Genomic DNA, 17,050 nt, shown 5'->3' on the forward strand with positions numbered 1-17,050 from the left:
TGTTGTCCCTGTGCTGGCTGTTGTCCCTGTGCTGCCGCTTGTCCTTGCGCTGCCGCTTGTCCTTGCGCTGGCTCTGGTGGTTGCTGTCTAGGCTGTTGGCCTTGCGTTGGTTGGCCTGACTGCTTTGGCTGCTCTTTCTGCTGGGGTGATCCTCCAGAGCCAGGCTTGTCTTCATTCTTGCCATCCTTTGCCGCTTCCTTTGCTGCTTCCGTTGGCGTTGCCTTTGGTGCTTCCTTTGCCGCTTCCGTTGGCGTTGCCTTTGGCGTTGCCTTTGGCGCTTCCTTTGCCGCTTCCGTTGTTGCTGCCTTTCGTGCTTCTGTTGTTGCTGTCTTTGGTGCTTCCTCCTTCTTATCCTCCTTTTTTTCTTCCTTCTTGTCATCACTATGGTTGTCAGACTTTTTGTGACCTCCCCCCACACTCCCGCCCGAGCTTTTCGATCTATCAACGATATTGCTCACAAGCTGGCCAAGCTTTCCCAAACCCAACCGACGAGGTTCCAGTTTAGCTTCGGGGCCAGAAGCATGCAGCGAAAGTGCGGATTCAAATGGCAGTGCGCCGCATGATTGGAACAGACAAAGGAGGGCCAGAGCAAGCACCCCCAGAATTTGACGCGAAACCATTGCTTGAATGGCTTGAACGAATGTAATTTTATAGAATGGATAAATGAATGAGTTTAACTGTGAGAAAAGAATGACAAACAGTTGGTTGACCGAAAACGTAAGGAACAACGCGGAAAGGGAAGGAAATGCTACATCCCTTTATACCCATAGTCCCCGTCACTGTCTCTCAACATGGACTAAAGACTGAAAGTGATGTTAGCCATTCTAAGTTTGCGGTTAAAATGACACCACGTTTGATAAGCATAACATTCAATCACGCACAAGTTGCGCCCCGTGTCTTGCCCGGTGAGAGTGTAACCCTATCAGAATGCCTCGACATCGACCGAAGGGGAATAATTTTCTCCACCTCATGTTCTTTGTCTGCCAGGCTGAACGACAGAACGGAGTATGTCGCGCTCTAGCTAACCGGACGGGGCGTATGCAGGGACAGACCGTCAGAACTTTGATGGTTGCATCGCCCGTGGTTCTTCTATGGTGCTCACTCTGTCTATCTATGATGCCATCTCAAATGGCCAAACTGTATTCTGAGCCCTCTTCAGCATGGGTTTAAGCATTTGTCGCTGGGCCCCACTGTGGGATAGTTGATGGGTGGTCCAGCCAGTAAATACTACATTGCCATGATACATAGTAGAAGGTAACCCATTATTCTACTTTTAGATTACAAAGAAGGCCAGGGTAAAGCCACAAAGGTCATGGCAGAATGCATAGACTTCAGAACGCCAACCTCGGTCGTTTCAATGAACCTTCCCTACTTTGTCTATATAGACCCCTCTGTACCTCGACTTTATCTTATCAACATCCCAGCCTATCACCACGTCCATCACTCTCGGAAACTTGATCATCGACAAGCACCTTTTCTTTCTTTACCTCCTGAGACTTCAAGTCAGAATGAAGTCCTCTGTCTCAGCCCTGACACTGCTGTTCCTTGGAACATTACAAGTCAGTTTTGCTCAACCGACAGGAATTGTAAACTGGTAGGCTTAGCAGTAGCGAAAGGAAGCCCACGAACAGAACTAACGAGATGACAGTAATGGCACAGAGAATGGCCCTAAGCCAGAGAAGCACGGAAACGATATACTCGCAAGCTTCCCCCAACCAGCAGGCGACCTGTGCAACGACCAACTGAAAGGTGTTACAGTCGAGTTCATCCCTACTGGACCAGGGGGCTTTCGAATTGACAACGTCCCACCTGCGTGCATGACTCTTGCAACCCTGTTCCTCGAGGGTCCTGGCTCGCCCAGTCCCATTCCCCTTGGTAAGGACAACTTGATCCTACGTCACCTAGCCTCTGGTACTAACGTTAGATCTGCAGGCTCCGCATCTTTAGGATTCAGTAATATATCCGATGATGGGCTACAACGTCTCCAGGCTATCCTTGATGCCCGTACCCAACAGTAGGATAAGGGACAGCGGGCAGGGCTCATGTGGAGCTTGCTGGGCGAATATTATGATTGTCTTGTTGCCGTTTATACCCCTAGGGAGAGTGCTTTTATTGGATTTCACATATCTGTTCCATGTACGCAGGCCGTTCAGCTTTTGTCTCTTTGTGGATCTTAAGATTATGACTGATGTTTCTTTGAACTACCAGTTGTTCTATTTTGGTAATATTTTCCTTTTGTTTGGCTACGTGATCAGTCTAATCCATCAACGTATCCGTAGATCACGCCGGGGCCATTCTGCCTCTCGCTCGGTATTCAAGTCCACCACTTAGACCAAGTCATAATCCACTACCTCTGAGATTACAGTCCGCTACCTAACATTGGTCGTTAAGTCTAGAAATACAGAATCAAGAGAGAGATCCACATATTAAGGTTCCTGGCTGTCGCATCATCATCGGTGTGTGAACGAACAGACATAGAAGACAAAGACCAGATGCCGCTCAGGGTATAGATCAGCTGATTCGTGCGCTTAGAAGTAGAACCGAAGACACGGACGCATTGATCAACCTCAACATACAAAGATCCCGATCGTGCGGGGAAGAAAGGTACTCAAGGCTCTGGTAGGTTTAATTCGGTCTGGCGTAGGATGGAGTGGAAATAATCTTAGACGGTCACACATGGTCAACCCGTGCCCTAACATGGATCCTGAGGCCAGACTGCCGGGCACCAAACCTTAATCAGCGGCCGTTCCTGACTAGTCAACCTAGTGACTCGCGATGCCCTAATAAAGACAGGTTGGAGCTGCTGTCCTCATCGGGCACTCAAACTCAAATGAGGACAAAGACGGTCTACTTCGTGATCGACAGGCACCGTACACGGAGCCATGTTGGCATTGAACCGTTCAAAAACAGGGACGTGAAACAGACACCGGCGCCCGCTGAGGCTGCCAAGGGAGGTGTCTGGTCAAAAGATCCAATAGTGATGTGGTGATACCCAGGAAAGACCAGCTCGACGGAAGCCAAGAGTACTTATGAAAAGTAAACTACTCATGCTATGTTGCGCAAGCGCTCCTGTTCAGGCAGTGATGTACTAACTCCGAGAGTCCTTCGGGACCTTCTACCACGAGTAAACAGCGGCGATAATTGCCCTTGTACGCAATAACTGGCTTTCGTTTGTAGCATATATCAGCCCATCCAGGCCTGTACGCATAAACCTATACCAAGGTCTTTCGTTGTATGAGCGCCGAGGAAAGGACCCAGCGCGGTTCTCAACAAGGACTTCCATTTCGCCAATCGAGTGGGGACAAATCTTAGAACTGAGCCTTGGAAGTAATTTCCCAATTTGTCTTTCCCGATGGTTACTCTTTAAAGGGGAGGTAATAGCGTGTCTCTCTTTGTTTTTGCCATGTGTGGAGAGTCTAGCGACGATGCTATTTCAAACAGTGTCATCCACGGCCGATGTCACTGCCACGTTCCACAATAAACAGCGTGGGGGTCGATTTGCTTGGATGGTGGGACCGGTTTAGTTAGAAAACGCGCCCTGATAAGTTATAACACTGGAACCCAGCAAACCGAATCCTTTCAATCAGTATTCCACATTACTTAGCTTCTCTCATTACAAAGAGATTTGGGTGGGAATGTTTGAACAGCGGGGCTGGATATATTTAGTAGTCTTGAGAATATGTCTCAATAATCATATCATAACGAGACGAATCTTCGTCAGTTGTTCCTTGCGTCTTCATCTTGCGGTTGCGATAATGAGCTGCGGAGATAATACTGGATTTTGGCTCCTGGATATTCCAACCGTTCTTTCTTGGATCCTAATAACAACGGGTGCACTGTTGCTACTGCAACATGAAAAGATCCTCCCGGAAGATCTATGGGTCAACCTCGTAAGGCAAGTCTCATGGCAACTACTCTCGCCGCGTCAACTTATTTATGAATGATACTAAGTCATGATCTCACCGTCTCCATGATGGCTGAGGGTGGGAGGAATACGCTCCAACCTGCGCCTGTTCATAAAACAGCGCTTCTGAACTATTTGAGATCACATTTGCTTCAATAGCTCATTTTTACGCCCATACTCGCAATCTCGATAGCAATACCCTGGCAATGGAGGTGAAGGGTGAACGTCAGTACTGTTAGCATTATAGTACATGGGCATTCTTGCAGCGGAAAACGCCAATTGGGCTTTTTCTTAAGTGATTTGAAAGCCTGCTCGCTTGTAACCCTGAATTGAATATTGCATCATTTTCAAGCTGTAGAGAAATATTTGACGGCCACAAATTCGAGATTCGTGAGAATATAACTGTACCGTGCATTTTGCTGGCGCATATCAGACTCCCATTTCCAAGATACCTTCAGGTCCCCCGGCGCCCGATTGGGACTTGGGGCGAGGTTCCCTCTAGGGACTATACATGCAGTGTCTGGTCGATACAAATCAATTATGTTTGTTGCATTTCCTTCATCAAAGGTGATTGGTGAAAGTCGTCGCAACGCAAGTTCGGGTGCAAGTTGTTCAAAGGCAGCCCGAAGTGACTGCCTAACACGAGGCAACAGCGGGATCCATGGTTGGACACGGAAGTGACCAAATCCTTCAATAGAAATGGAAGAGATATTTGACAACACGCCTGGTTTGACTTGCGTTCCAGGTAAACCCACCTTATAATACATGGGGTAGAAGTACTGACATATCTCAACAAGCTTAGCCCTAGTATGACTGGCTGAACCGATCGGTGTCGTTTCCACCCTCACGGCAATTGTGACCCTGGCTCTTGAAGCATCCACGAAGCTCTATCAAACAGTCGACAGCTCAAAGTCGAACACTAAAACCGGTTGCAAATTTCGAAATGAATTGCACGATTTAGAGGGACTGCTGCTGACCCTCAAATGCTCAACCGACAACTCTAGTATCGACCTCGACGCTCTCGATCAACCGCTTAGTGGCAGAGTGGTGCATCTCCAGAGTTCAAGATAACGGACGAGCTGGAAAACTGTTTACAGGGCATTCAAACAAGGCATCAGTCCTTGGTGGTTCATAGCCAGACTGCCATAGAAGCTGACACAGTCGAGCTCCAAAGCATGGAAGAGGGAAGGGATAGCGCTCAAAAAGGCTTGGCTTTGTGTGAGCAGAGTCTTGATATCTTGAACCAGACGCAGCCTAGCCTGTCGGAAGACTCAGAAAATACTCTCGAACATCTTGAGCAAATAGAGACGGCGAACTCCATGGGACTTCTCTCTTCTAAGATTCGAATTATCAAGGAGATCCACCGATCAGACGCTTCTTCAATTTTTGAGACGGAGTTCAGTGGTGATAAGTGTGCCATGAAGCTCGTAAGTAAATAAATGATCATCTAGATCTTTCGGTTTTGCTCACTCTCCAGTTTCACAACAATGGTGATCCAGGTTTTGCCGAGAATGGTCGAGATTTAAATAGATTCCGCTGCGAGTTGAACGCTTATGAGAACCTGAGGAAATACAACGTGTACAAGCAGGGCTTCGTTCCATTCTTCTATGGGCATATTAATCAAGTCGATCCTTTTGCCTTCCAGCCAGCTCTCCAACATTTTGTTAATGACAAATTCCCTCCTAACGCAATACTACTCGAATATCTTCCAAATGCTGAGAGTTTGAATTGCAAGAATTACTCAGATGCCCGCTATCAGCATGCGATAGATGGTATGAAGCAAGTACATAACGCTCACGTTCACCACCAGGATATATATCCCAAAAATCTTCTGTTTGTTCCTGGAACTCCAGAAAGAGTTGTGTGGGTCGATTTCGATGTTGCAACCACTTTCTCAAGCGTGGGGCCCGACGAAGAGCGGTATAGTCAATATGAGGATATTCTTGGTTTGCTCACCTTTAATTTGCTATGAGAGAAGGCTAACTTCTGTGTTGTCTAGCGAGAGGATCAAAGGCAGGGACTCCCGCCAAACACGAAATTCTACTAGTGCTCTAGTACGCTGATCGAACAAGAACATTATGCTAGCTAAGGACATGTATCAGTACTATTAGCAGTTGGTCGTTGATATTCCTAACCCAAAGCTTTCTCTAACGGAGATAGTAAATGTGAGATATGTTCTTACTCAGATACTAGTATCCATGGTATGCTATGGCTCAATGCTATTTGCTCTTGGTCTAGGCGGTGGGGATGGGACACCAGGAACAAGCCACAAAAAGCGAGCTTATGTCATGTGATATCTCACATAATCTGATGAGTTGTTGGGCCTTAAAAATAGTACTAAGTACACTCCAGGCACCTAAGATATGTTACTTGATCGAGAGACAATCCAATTCAAAGCTTGGAGTTGCTTGAGGTTATAGACTACCGGCATATACTTCCCGCCGGCCCATTGCTGGCAGTATGACGTTGGTCGGATTAGTACATACACTAGCGCAGGGCTATAGTTAGATAGAGTATGTGAAAGGCAACGGAATATTCCTTGAGAGTCGTGACATCCTCTGACAGGGCTGAAGAACGTCTTTCGATCAGGCTACCAAGAAAACGTTCCTATAAAAAGAACTGACAAACAAAACGCCCATTTTCCCATGACGCACCCAAGGAACTGCCACGGCAGTGTGGCTGTGGACGAGATGTTGTTGGCCCAGTGATGGCGAGTGGAGACACGACCCAATGGGCCAGTGCAACTCTACCGAACTAATCGAGAGAGTATCCACGGCTGACAGGGTTTCGTTTCTAGGGAATTAATCTTTCTTGATTCTGTCAGTAATTCCCCGTGGTGCTGAGACGGAGAGATTCTGTCACGATCAAGGGAGATATCCATATGCTACCTCTGGAGTATTAGTACTAGTAGTAGTCTGTAGAGAGACAACAGAGAGAAGCAAAGATACTCCGTACGGTCGGTACCGTAATATGAATCCTCCCGTCCAATGGGGCCCCACTGTCGGTGTTTTTTGTTATGTTCCCACATGACTTCACGATCGTCGGCTGAAAAAGGAAATCTCATTCGTACCTCATTCAACTTCTTCCCTCTAGTCAGATCCTCCCCATTAATTAGTTTGTGATCTTGGTCCACAAACCTCTGCTGATCCCTTCGTTTCTTGGTCAACAAACGTAAACCCCCCGCCAAGACCAGCTGTGCCTCGCGCTTTGCTTTGCTCGGGGAAAAAGGTGGCGCGGGCAGCTTTCCCAGGCACTCATCCAAAGAAAAGGTGCCTCTTGTCCGTCTTCTTCTTTAAACTCACCATTCCGTCGTGCTTCATGTTTCATTGAGATCAATCGTACACTGTTGACAACGAATCAGCGGTACCCACCTTTCATCTCGTCAACCGCCTATCACTCGTCGCTGAAACTTTCGCCGAGGAACCGACCTAGGAACCATTGAAAGTGAATTGAGAGCATTCCACCCGCGCTCCTGGCGCAATCTCTCTCCGCAACTCCCCTGTTCGAGGAACTCGCGCCGATTGGAACGATTGTTAACTCGAAACACGATCGTCCAACATGTCGTACAATCGCTTGGGTCAGTATATTTCCCATTGCGCATGGTTTCCCTAGTTAAAGCTGTTTGGATTGCGTTGCTGGGGGCTGTCGCACCGATACCCGTTCTCCCGCATTCATTTGCGTTCTGAAACTTTAGACCGTTGGGGGGAATTTGTCGATGGCCTCGGCGCGCAAGCTTGCAACCTCTTTTGTCGTCCTTCTTTGTTGTTGTTTCGCTTTCTTTTAGTTTCCGCTTGCGCTCGCTTTCGCTGGACCTCCTCCAGCCTTGTTGCATCCTACTGACGCCCGAGTCCAGGAGAGTCATACGGGGAAGACGACCATAGTCACTCTCCCATGATGAACCCCCATCAGATGAACAATCGGTCCCCGTCACCGGGTCGGCCATTGAATGCCTACCAGCTCTCAGATGTTTCGTACGGGCCACAGGAGCGTCTTCATATGCCTTCGAGTGATTTGCTGGCTGAGCAACCAACGGTGAGCATCCCGGATGAAGACGTGTCATGGTGTCATTTCTGACCAACTTGGGTAAACAGTATTCAGTGGAGAGATTGCCAAACTCTTACGGTCATAACGAAGCCTACGAACAGCGCCACCCGCAACAGGCCTACCCCGGATATGAGTATTCGGTGGATCCCGAGGCCCATCACGACGCCTACTATACGCAACCTTACCAACCTACAGCCACGCCACATGATGATTATGACTTAGGACAATACCCCGAACACCAGCACCAGCACTCTTATAGTGATGATCGCATTCCCATGCTACAACAAGATAATCCATTCGGACCTGATCCCTACAGTGATGAATACCAGGTGGAAGAGCCTACTGACGGCCACACCCCAGCCCGGCACCCCTCCGACGATGGAAGACAGTCAAAGAAGTGCAACTGTTCAATGGTAATCTCGTGTTGGATTGTCCGATCGCGCCCAAGCTTCTGAGCCAGGTTCCCCACGCTGAGCCTCCGGGCCGTGACGAGTTCACGCATATGCGTTATTCCGCCGCAACATGCGACCCCAACGACTTCTTTGAGGAGCGCTTCACCTTGCGCCAGAAACTGTTCGCTAAGCCCCGGCATACCGAATTGTTCATTGTGGTAACGATGTACAACGAAGATGACTTCCTTTTCGCACGGACATTGATTGGTGTATTCAAGAACATTGAGCATATGTGCTCGAGGACGCATAGCAAGACATGGGGCAAGGACGCATGGAAGAAGATCGTGGTTTGTGTGATTAGCGATGGTCGTGCCAAAATCAACCCACGAACCCGTGCAGTGTTAGCCGCCCTCGGAGTCTACCAAGACGGAATTGCCAAGCAACAAGTCAACGGCAAAGATGTGACAGCACACATCTACGAATACACCACTCAAATAGCTCTCGAGCTGAAGGGAACCCAAGTTCAAATCAAAGGACGCTCAGCAGTTCCCGTGCAGATGATTTTCTGTCTGAAGGAAAAGAACCAGAAGAAGATCAACTCCCACCGCTGGTTCTTCCAGGCATTTGGCCGAGTTTTAGACCCCAATATTTGCGTCCTTCTTGATGCTGGAACGAAACCTGGAAAGGACTCCATCTATCGTCTCTGGAAGGCATTCGATGTCGAGCCGATGTGTGGAGGGGCTTGTGGTGAAATCAAAGCCATGCTGTCGCATGGAAAGAAACTGCTCAATCCCCTGGTTGCCGGTCAGAATTTCGAGTACAAACTGAGCAATATCCTCGACAAACCCATGGAATCCGCGTTTGGATTCATTAGTGTGCTTCCTGGTGCATTTTCGGCGTACCGATATGTCGCATTGCAGAATGATAAGAACGGCCAAGGTCCATTGGAGCGGTATTTCCTGGGTGAAAAGATGCATGGTGCCAATGCCGGTATTTTCGCCGCCAATATGTACCTGGCTGAGGATCGTATTCTGTGTTTCGAAATTGTCACCAAGCGTAATTGTCGCTGGCTCCTGCATTATGTGAAGTCTTCTTCTGGCGAGACTGATGTTCCGGATCGGATGGCCGAGTTCATTCTTCAGCGCCGTCGGTGGCTGAACGGCAGTTTCTTCGCCGCGGTGTATGCGATCGCCCATTTCTATCAGATCTGGAGAAGCGACCATTCGGCTATTCGGAAATTCATGTTACTCATCGAGTTTATCTATCAGACCATCAACATGCTGTTCGCTTGGTTTGGCATCGTAAGCACGCCCCTATCTCCCACCGGCCACGGCCACACTGACTCTTCCTGCAGGGTAACTTCTTCTTGGTTTTCCACATTCTCACGACATATCTCGGTCAGAAGGATCTCCTCGGCACCACTGGTAGAGTGCTTGGGGTGGTTTTCGAATGGCTGTATCTTGCAACACTGGTAACGTGCTTCGTCTTGGCCTTGGGTAATCGGCCGGGTGGGTCCAACAAATTCTACATGACCATGGTCTATTTCTGGATTGGCATCATGATTTACCTGGCATTTGCTTGCATTTTCGTCACGGTGAGATCGATCCAAACGGAGGTGCAGCAGAATGACTTTACCTTCACGGATCTCTTCACCAACTCCACGTTCTTCACGATCATTGTGTCCTTGGGCTCCACGTATGTCATGTGGTTTGTGGCATCGATCATCTTCTTTGATCCCTGGCATATGTTCACCTGCGTAAGTCCTCTTAATCTAACTCTCATTTTGATCGTTCTAACCTGGGGCAGTTCATCCAATATATCTTGCTCACTCCGACGTATATCAACGTGTTGAACATCTACGCGTTTTGCAATACTCACGATATCACATGGGGTACAAAGGGTGACGACAAGGCGGAAAAGCTGCCCTCCGCGAACCTGAAGCCGGGCGGCAAGGTGGACGTCGACATTCCGCAAGATGATGGCGATCTGAATGCCCAGTACGACTCAGAGTTGGCCAAGTTTGCTGAGAAGCCACCCAAGGAAGTACAGGTTGTCTCGGAAGAAGAACGGCAGGCCGATTACTACAAGGGATTCCGAAGTGCGGTCGTGCTGGCATGGGTATTTTGCAACTTTGCTCTGGGGGCCGTCGTGCTCAGCGCAGCTGGCTTGGACCGCTTCGACGAGAACGAAAAGACCAATGAAGGCTCGAACCAACGATCCCAGATCTACATGGCTGTCGTCCTCTGGAGTGTTGCCGGATTGTCTATCTTCAAGTTTATCGGAGCAATGTGGTATTTGGTTGTACGAATGGTATGTGCATCCTTGATCAATGCTTCTGATCCTTAACTGACGAGTTTTCTTTGTTTCTAGTTCCGCGGTGCTTAATGATGGTCAATGTTTCCCTATGCGAATGATGTTTTTTTGGGGTACCACTGCAGGCTCATGTGGTACTATAAATGACGATGATGTCTCATGATGCCACTTTATGGCCCAGATACCCTCGTGGCTATATGATATTGATGGATTTTATCTACAGCGGGCCTTTGTATGTCACTAATGAGGACATAATGTATGATGTAGATACGAAGACTTATTATTTACCAAAATGTAAACTATAGATTGGAAGATGACGACCCACTTTGCTCCAAGGGCCCAATTGATTGGGGGATCTGCAAATAACCATGACATTCGTACCTCCATGATCGATAAGATTCTTCATGACGCCATCCAACCAAAAGGTTGTGAGATTCTCTTCAAATCCCGACGCCTTGTCGAAACCCGGCCCTCAAGGTACATAGTAATATCTTGGGTCATGCCCGAAAGGTCCTCACTCGAGCATCCCGCGACTGACAGTGGGCTAACATTAAAAGGTCACTCAAAGATAAGAGTCAATCGCGGGTTTCTTCATTTCATGTACCTACTACTGTAGATCACCATGCTTGTATCCCACACTAAACCCGACCTGAACTATTCGGAGCGGGAATCGAATAGTGACACGGAGACGTTATGGAGTGCCGTGTCGGAGCGAAAGACTCGAAGAAAGTCAGTGCCAATTGACTTCTTGCTTAGAGATACGGCAATTATTAACTCCTTGTAGGATTGACCTTTCAGTCCTCCCCCTCTTGTTGCTGGGGATGACGGTATTCCAACTGGACCGCATGAACATCGCCAGTGCCTTGACCGGCGGCTTCGGCAAGGATATACACATCGATCAGAGCACCGTGAATTTAGGAAACCAGCTGATGTTTCTGGGTATTATTGTGCTGGAGATCCCGTCTAATCTCGTACTTCAGAAGGTAGGTCGTCACTTTCTATCGGCAACCTTCATCATCATACATCCTCCCACATTTATACACTGCCATGACCACAAAAATTAACCAACACCCTGGTTAAATACACAGCTCGGCCCCGACAAATGGATCCCCGCGCAGGTCCTCGCATTCGGGACCATCGCCACCTTCCAAGTCTTCCTGAGCAATCGAACCGGCTTCCTAGTCGTGCGGAGTCTGCTCGGGCTCGCCGAAGCAGGATACATCCCGGCCTCCCTATACACACTCTCAACATGGTACGCCAAAGCCGAGCTAGCGAAACGAGTCGGCATCTTCTTCTTCGGGATGTTCGGCGGAAACGCCATCTCGCCTCTTATCGGGGCGGCGATACTGAAACTCGACGGGAAGCATGGCTTGAAAGGGTGGCAGTGGATCTTTCTTAGTATATCCGTCCTTTCAATACCAACGGCTAGCCCTAAAGCTAATATCCACATACAGTCGAGGGCATCTTCACCATAACCACGGCAATCCTCATCCTGCTACTCCTCCCCCAAAGCCCGTCAAACCCAAGACCGTATCTCCTAAATCGTGGTGTGATCGCCTTCTCCCCCGAAGACAGAGAGGTCCTACTCACTCGAAGCTCCCGAAGAGAAGAAGGAGAAGGTGAAAGTGAAAGTGAAAGCAAAAGAGAAATCGAAGCCTCCTTCAAACCAGACCTCTCCCCAGCATCTCACATCAAAAAAGCCCTCCTCAACTACCGCCGCTGGCCACATTTCCTCCTCGCCCCCTGCGTCTTCTCAACCTGGAGTCCTCTAACAACCTACACACCCACAATCATGATGTACGTCCTTCCCACCCCTCTTCTATCCATAACACCCAACACAACAGAACCCCAAGAAAGAAATACCACAGAACCCTAACAAAGCGCAAACGGAAAAAGGACCCTAGGCTTCACACGCCTCCAATCCAACGCGCTCACCGCAGTCGGCGCCACCCTAGCCCTACCTCTAGTGTTCCTCTTCGCCTACATCAGCGACCGCACCGCCAGACGCGGCCTCACCGTCATCGCCGCCGTGACATGCTACCTGATCGTGCTGATCGTGTGTCGGTGTCTTCTGCCCCGTGCAGAGGGGAAATGGACTCGATTCGGCATCTGGACGGCGATTAATGCCTTTGCGGTGTGTTATCATCCGGTGCATAATACGTGGCTGCAGCTGAATTGTGGGTGTGCGGGGGAGAGGAGTATTGCTATTGCGTGAGTTTCTCTTCTGTCTTACTGTGGTGTAGGTTGGGGCTAACTGGTTGTGTCATTGTGCTTGTTAGGATGTGTACGTGTGCTCATGGTTTGTTGGATTGTTATTGGTGGTTTAATGGGGGCTAATGGAGATGTATTTGTCTAGGGGTTATGGCGTCGAATGCGGGCTTGATGGGTGGGTCGCAGATCTTTCAGGAGAGGGATTCGCCCTTGTAAGTTCTTTTCTTTTTGTTTCTTGTTTCTTTGTAGATGTGGGACTGGTGCTTACGGCTGGTTTGTAGGTATCTTACTGGACTGGTCGTTATGATTGCGTTGGTGGCTGGGGCGTGGTGTTGGCGGTTGTGCAGGAGGTTATTTATCTCCGGTTGAATTCTAGGGCGAGGAGGATGGGGAAGGCGGAAGTTTATGTTTCATGATTTTGCATATACTATAGGATCTGGGTATGGAGTTGGGCTGGTAAAAGCGGGAGTTGATGGCATTGGCTTCTTCAGGGCTGGTCTTGGACATAGGTCTTGTCTAGAAGACATATAGATTTTTTATAATTTAGGTTGATAGATTATCGCTTGAGCTGGCTAATTCTAGAGTTCAAGTTCAAGTGCCTGTCGGTCCCATTACTACTTACAACAACAAATGCCGGGGTTAGCTTAACGAGTTCCTTTCCCGGAGGATCTTGATAGCATCCTCCTTCAGTTTGAACTTCTGGATCTTTCCGCTGGCGGTCTTGGGGAAAATGGTCGAATGTTCCAGAGTGAAAACATGCTTCGGGACTGTAAAGAGAGGACGTCAGTTCTATGTGATGGTAAATGGAAGTACTCTGAGTCTTACCTAGGTGATTGCTCAACCGCCCCCTAACCCACTCCCGGACATTCTCTTCAGTCAAAGGCGCAGCCTTGTCCTGATGTTCCTTGGGGATGATGAAAGCGGCCACGACCTCTCCGTATTTCTCATCGGGCACACCGACAACCGACACATCCAGCACGCCAGGATACGTCAATAGACAGTTTTCGATCTCGAGCGGGTGGATGTTCTCTCCGCCCCGGATAATGAGGTCTTTGATGCGGCCCGTAATCGACACATACCCGTCGGGGGATATGACGGCTTCGTCGCCGGACTATGCTCAGTGTTAGCTAGCGAGAGTCTATGTGGTGAATTCTGTGGGTGATAGAAGAGAAAAACATACATGCATCCAGACCTTCCCCTGGTCATCCGCGATCATCGACTCTGCGGTGCGCTGCGGGTCGCCCCAGTACCCTTTCATCAAGAGGTATCCGCTCACCGCCAGTTCACCGGGCACACCGACGGGGACGATCTGGCTCCGATCGGCGGGGTTCACGATTTTCGCTTCGACATGCGGCATGAGTCTGCCGACGGTGTTGATGCGCTTGTCGATCGGGTCGTCGGTGGTCGTCATGACGGAGACGGGGCTGGTTTCTGTCATGCCGTAGCAGATGGTCAACTCCGTTAGGTTTAGGACCTTGTGGAGTCTCTGCATGAGGGCAGCGGGCACGCTGCTTCCGGCTGCGATGCCTGTTCGCAGGTGGCCGAATCCTTCGTTTGGTATCTCGCCGTCGTCGATCAGGGTCAGTTCTTCGATGAACATTGTCGGGACGCCATACAGCGCGGTGCATCTCTCCTCTTGGACGGCCGTCAGCGCTGCCCTGGCATTGAATGATTCGGTGGGGAATACGACGGCCGAGCCGTGCGTGGCCGTGGCCATGTAGCCTAGCACGGACCCGAAGCAATGAAACAGCGGTGGAGGACAGCAGACGATGTCCTCCGGGGTAAGGCGCATGCGGTCGCCGATCTGGGAGCCGTTGTTGAGAATCGAACGGTGGGTCAGACAGGCGGCTTTGGGCATGGCAGTGGTGCCGGATGTGAATTGGATGTTCACGACGTCATGGGGCGATAGATCTCGGTGCGGCAATGCGACTTCATCTGCCTTTGCGCTGGATATCACCGATGAATATTTCGTCAGGGATTTGTACTCGGAGATGTCCACCGGCCGGAGGAGTTATCGACCATGATGATATGCTTCAGGGATGGGACGAGTGCGGACTCCAGTTTTGGTTTGTAGATGTCTTGGACCAGGTGTTGTAAGATGGGGATGTTGCTTCGGGGCTCTTTTCGCGGCAGATTAGATTCGGTGCTAATGATCATATGGGTGGCCTCGAGGTGATTTAATGCAGAGACCACCTGAGTTGCATTGAACGATGGATTGATTGGGACCTGGAAAAGCGTGGTGAGAATTTCGTTACGCAGAGCATTTGCAACGGAGACTCACAAGGATGGCTCCGAGTTTAAACAACGCATAAGTTGCCTGCGGCACAATGGTCGTAAGCTATCTTGGATAATGATACGGAGCGTCATTGGCGCCGGAGATGGGACTTATAGCATACAATGGAGAACTCCATGGAATTTCCCAGCATCACTCCCACACGGTCGCCTGTGCGCACGCCTACAGACTCTAGGCCCCGTGCCAGGGCGTTGCTTTTCGCATCGAGACCGGCGTACGTTACTCGGTCATTTTGATGCCTGCAAATGACACTGATCGCGAGTTAGCTTCTATTTCACAGCAGGATGGTCTGGGGACGAATCGGGAAACAGACGCTGTTCGGTCGCCATATGAGCTCACGATTTGAGCGAAATGCTCCCCAATGGTGGTTTCTAGCAATGGGGGCTTATGGTAAGAGCAAGTAACATTAGCCTCATGCGATCTAGACATTCGACACGTAGCACAAGGGTACCTCTAGCGGTCCACGAGCATAGCTCTGTGTCAACAACCCTCGCCGCCACGGGGGCAGTGCTTGCAAGGTCTTTGACAAGTGCCTGGCGCTCCGAGGCGTCCCTCGGGACACAGCACTCGGACGACAGGCGAATGGGACACACTTTTTGAGAACAATCATCGCAGCCACATCACTTGTGGTACCAGAGGGCAGTCGTTGGCGTCGTCGGTTGTGTACAGGTAGCGGGTACCCCAGCTACCCCTTGCCTACCGGTTGCAGTAAATGATCACCAAATAGTTTCGATTAGGGCCAATTGTGTCTGCCTGTACCGTCGCGGTAATATGATTGCTGGTCAGAAAGGATCGCACTGGTCGACAGGTTCCAAGGGAGCTCTTATAAGTTGCAGAGAGAAAGAAAGACGAAGAAAAGGTGGTGGCGGACTGTCAGCTCTTCCCCGCGCATTAAGTCAATCTTTCATGCTCCTTATGCGGGGTTCGGCTCCATCATCGTGACCGCGAATTGCCGAGACTCGTTGGATTTTGACTAATAGCGTACCTGACCTGCCCACATAGCTTCTTCGAATGCTGCGGTAGATCTACACTAAATTTATTAGACAGGGTCTTGTTTCACATGGTCTGGCCAGTTGAGACTCGGGGTCCTGGTGGAGTGGCCACCTTCCTATTCTCCCTGTTTCATCATCATTGTCACCAACGGCAGTGCTGAGCACCATGTATGCCTTTCTTTCTTTAATCTTCCGTATTCTATGAGATTTACTTCACTATTATCCCTATGATACTACCATTAGCCAGTGATGTCTCCGACGATCGGAGCGACTGGGTAATGTCGTGACGAAAAAGGTGGTTAGGGTTGAACACGACCAGGGTTCAGGTATATATCTCGGTGACCATACCGGAGTCGCTCAATCCCCATGCCAGTCAGAGTTCCCCGGGGTATCACACTGAGTCGAAAGAATAATTTAATTTCGCCATACAAGTTATGTAATTATCTTGGTGCGCCCTGGAAAGTAGAAATGAATTCAAGTCATGCGTTGACCACCGGCGGCGGAACACTAAGCCAAGACACATAATCAATTCATCATCATTAAACACCCACCCATGAGTACCTGGGAAAAGATTTAACTCGGGGGAGGTTTCCTGTATGAAGAGTCATTTTCACGATAGTCTGCTGTGTACAGTCTTAGGTCTATTTGGTCAGTCAATGATTATTCGTAGCCCCTTGCTATTGAGACCTCATGCAAGTCACGATGCAGTCCGGAGTGTATGTACAACCCCATCATTCTATTGACAGTCTGCCAATCATGAGTAAGTGGTCTGGACAACCAATGATATAAGCGAAAAGTGTGTTAATTAGGATGTTAGCTTGAGGGGCCGTTTGTTAGCTGCCGTACTAACGTCGGCTTCAGCCTTGCGGCACAGTGACACTGCATGGCTAGCAGGTTGGGC

General features: G+C 49.4%; 5 protein-coding genes across 5 annotated transcripts; 4 read left to right on the forward strand and 1 right to left on the reverse strand.

Annotated features, from left to right (window-relative positions):
* Positions 1 to 1,508: 1,508 nt before the first annotated feature.
* Positions 1,509 to 2,018, forward strand: ANOM_003089 (uncharacterized protein; the record flags this gene model as incomplete). The annotated part of the gene is made up of 3 exons (XM_015548346.1): positions 1,509 to 1,594; positions 1,649 to 1,875; positions 1,933 to 2,018. 3 exons carry the CDS (start codon positions 1,509 to 1,511, stop codon positions 2,016 to 2,018), a joined length of 399 nt encoding a protein of 132 aa, XP_015409603.1.
* Positions 2,019 to 5,079: 3,061 nt separating this feature from the next.
* Positions 5,080 to 5,876, forward strand: ANOM_003090 (uncharacterized protein; the record flags this gene model as incomplete). The annotated part of the gene is made up of 2 exons (XM_015548347.1): positions 5,080 to 5,331; positions 5,382 to 5,876. The coding sequence occupies 2 exons, from the start codon at positions 5,080 to 5,082 to the stop codon at positions 5,874 to 5,876; spliced, it is 747 nt and encodes a 248-aa protein (XP_015409588.1).
* Positions 5,877 to 7,462: 1,586 nt separating this feature from the next.
* On the forward strand, positions 7,463 to 10,771 carry chsA (chitin synthase class I; the record flags this gene model as incomplete). The annotated part of the gene is made up of 7 exons (XM_015548348.1): positions 7,463 to 7,481; positions 7,758 to 7,936; positions 7,996 to 8,361; positions 8,409 to 9,641; positions 9,695 to 10,096; positions 10,147 to 10,650; positions 10,711 to 10,771. 7 exons carry the CDS (start codon positions 7,463 to 7,465, stop codon positions 10,723 to 10,725), a joined length of 2,718 nt encoding a protein of 905 aa, XP_015409583.1. The 3' UTR covers positions 10,726 to 10,771.
* A 504-nt stretch (positions 10,772 to 11,275) lies between these two features.
* Positions 11,276 to 13,280, forward strand: ANOM_003092 (vitamin H transporter; the record flags this gene model as incomplete). Its single annotated transcript, XM_015548349.1, has 7 exons — positions 11,276 to 11,382; positions 11,438 to 11,636; positions 11,742 to 12,051; positions 12,108 to 12,450; positions 12,550 to 12,864; positions 13,010 to 13,076; positions 13,146 to 13,280. 7 exons carry the CDS (start codon positions 11,276 to 11,278, stop codon positions 13,278 to 13,280), a joined length of 1,476 nt encoding a protein of 491 aa, XP_015409585.1.
* Positions 13,281 to 13,503: 223 nt separating this feature from the next.
* Positions 13,504 to 15,767, reverse strand: ANOM_003093 (putative AMP-binding enzyme; the record flags this gene model as incomplete). Its single annotated transcript, XM_015548350.1, has 8 exons — positions 13,504 to 13,631; positions 13,690 to 13,975; positions 14,045 to 14,810; positions 14,864 to 15,090; positions 15,146 to 15,181; positions 15,261 to 15,408; positions 15,471 to 15,541; positions 15,609 to 15,767. The coding sequence occupies 8 exons, from the start codon at positions 15,765 to 15,767 to the stop codon at positions 13,504 to 13,506; spliced, it is 1,821 nt and encodes a 606-aa protein (XP_015409584.1).
* Positions 15,768 to 17,050: the final 1,283 nt, after the last annotated feature.

The sequence above is a fragment of the Aspergillus nomiae genome, assembly GCF_001204775.2.
Source record: "Aspergillus nomiae NRRL 13137 chromosome Unknown contig00047, whole genome shotgun sequence".
NCBI classification, from domain to species: domain Eukaryota; kingdom Fungi; phylum Ascomycota; class Eurotiomycetes; order Eurotiales; family Aspergillaceae; genus Aspergillus; species Aspergillus nomiae.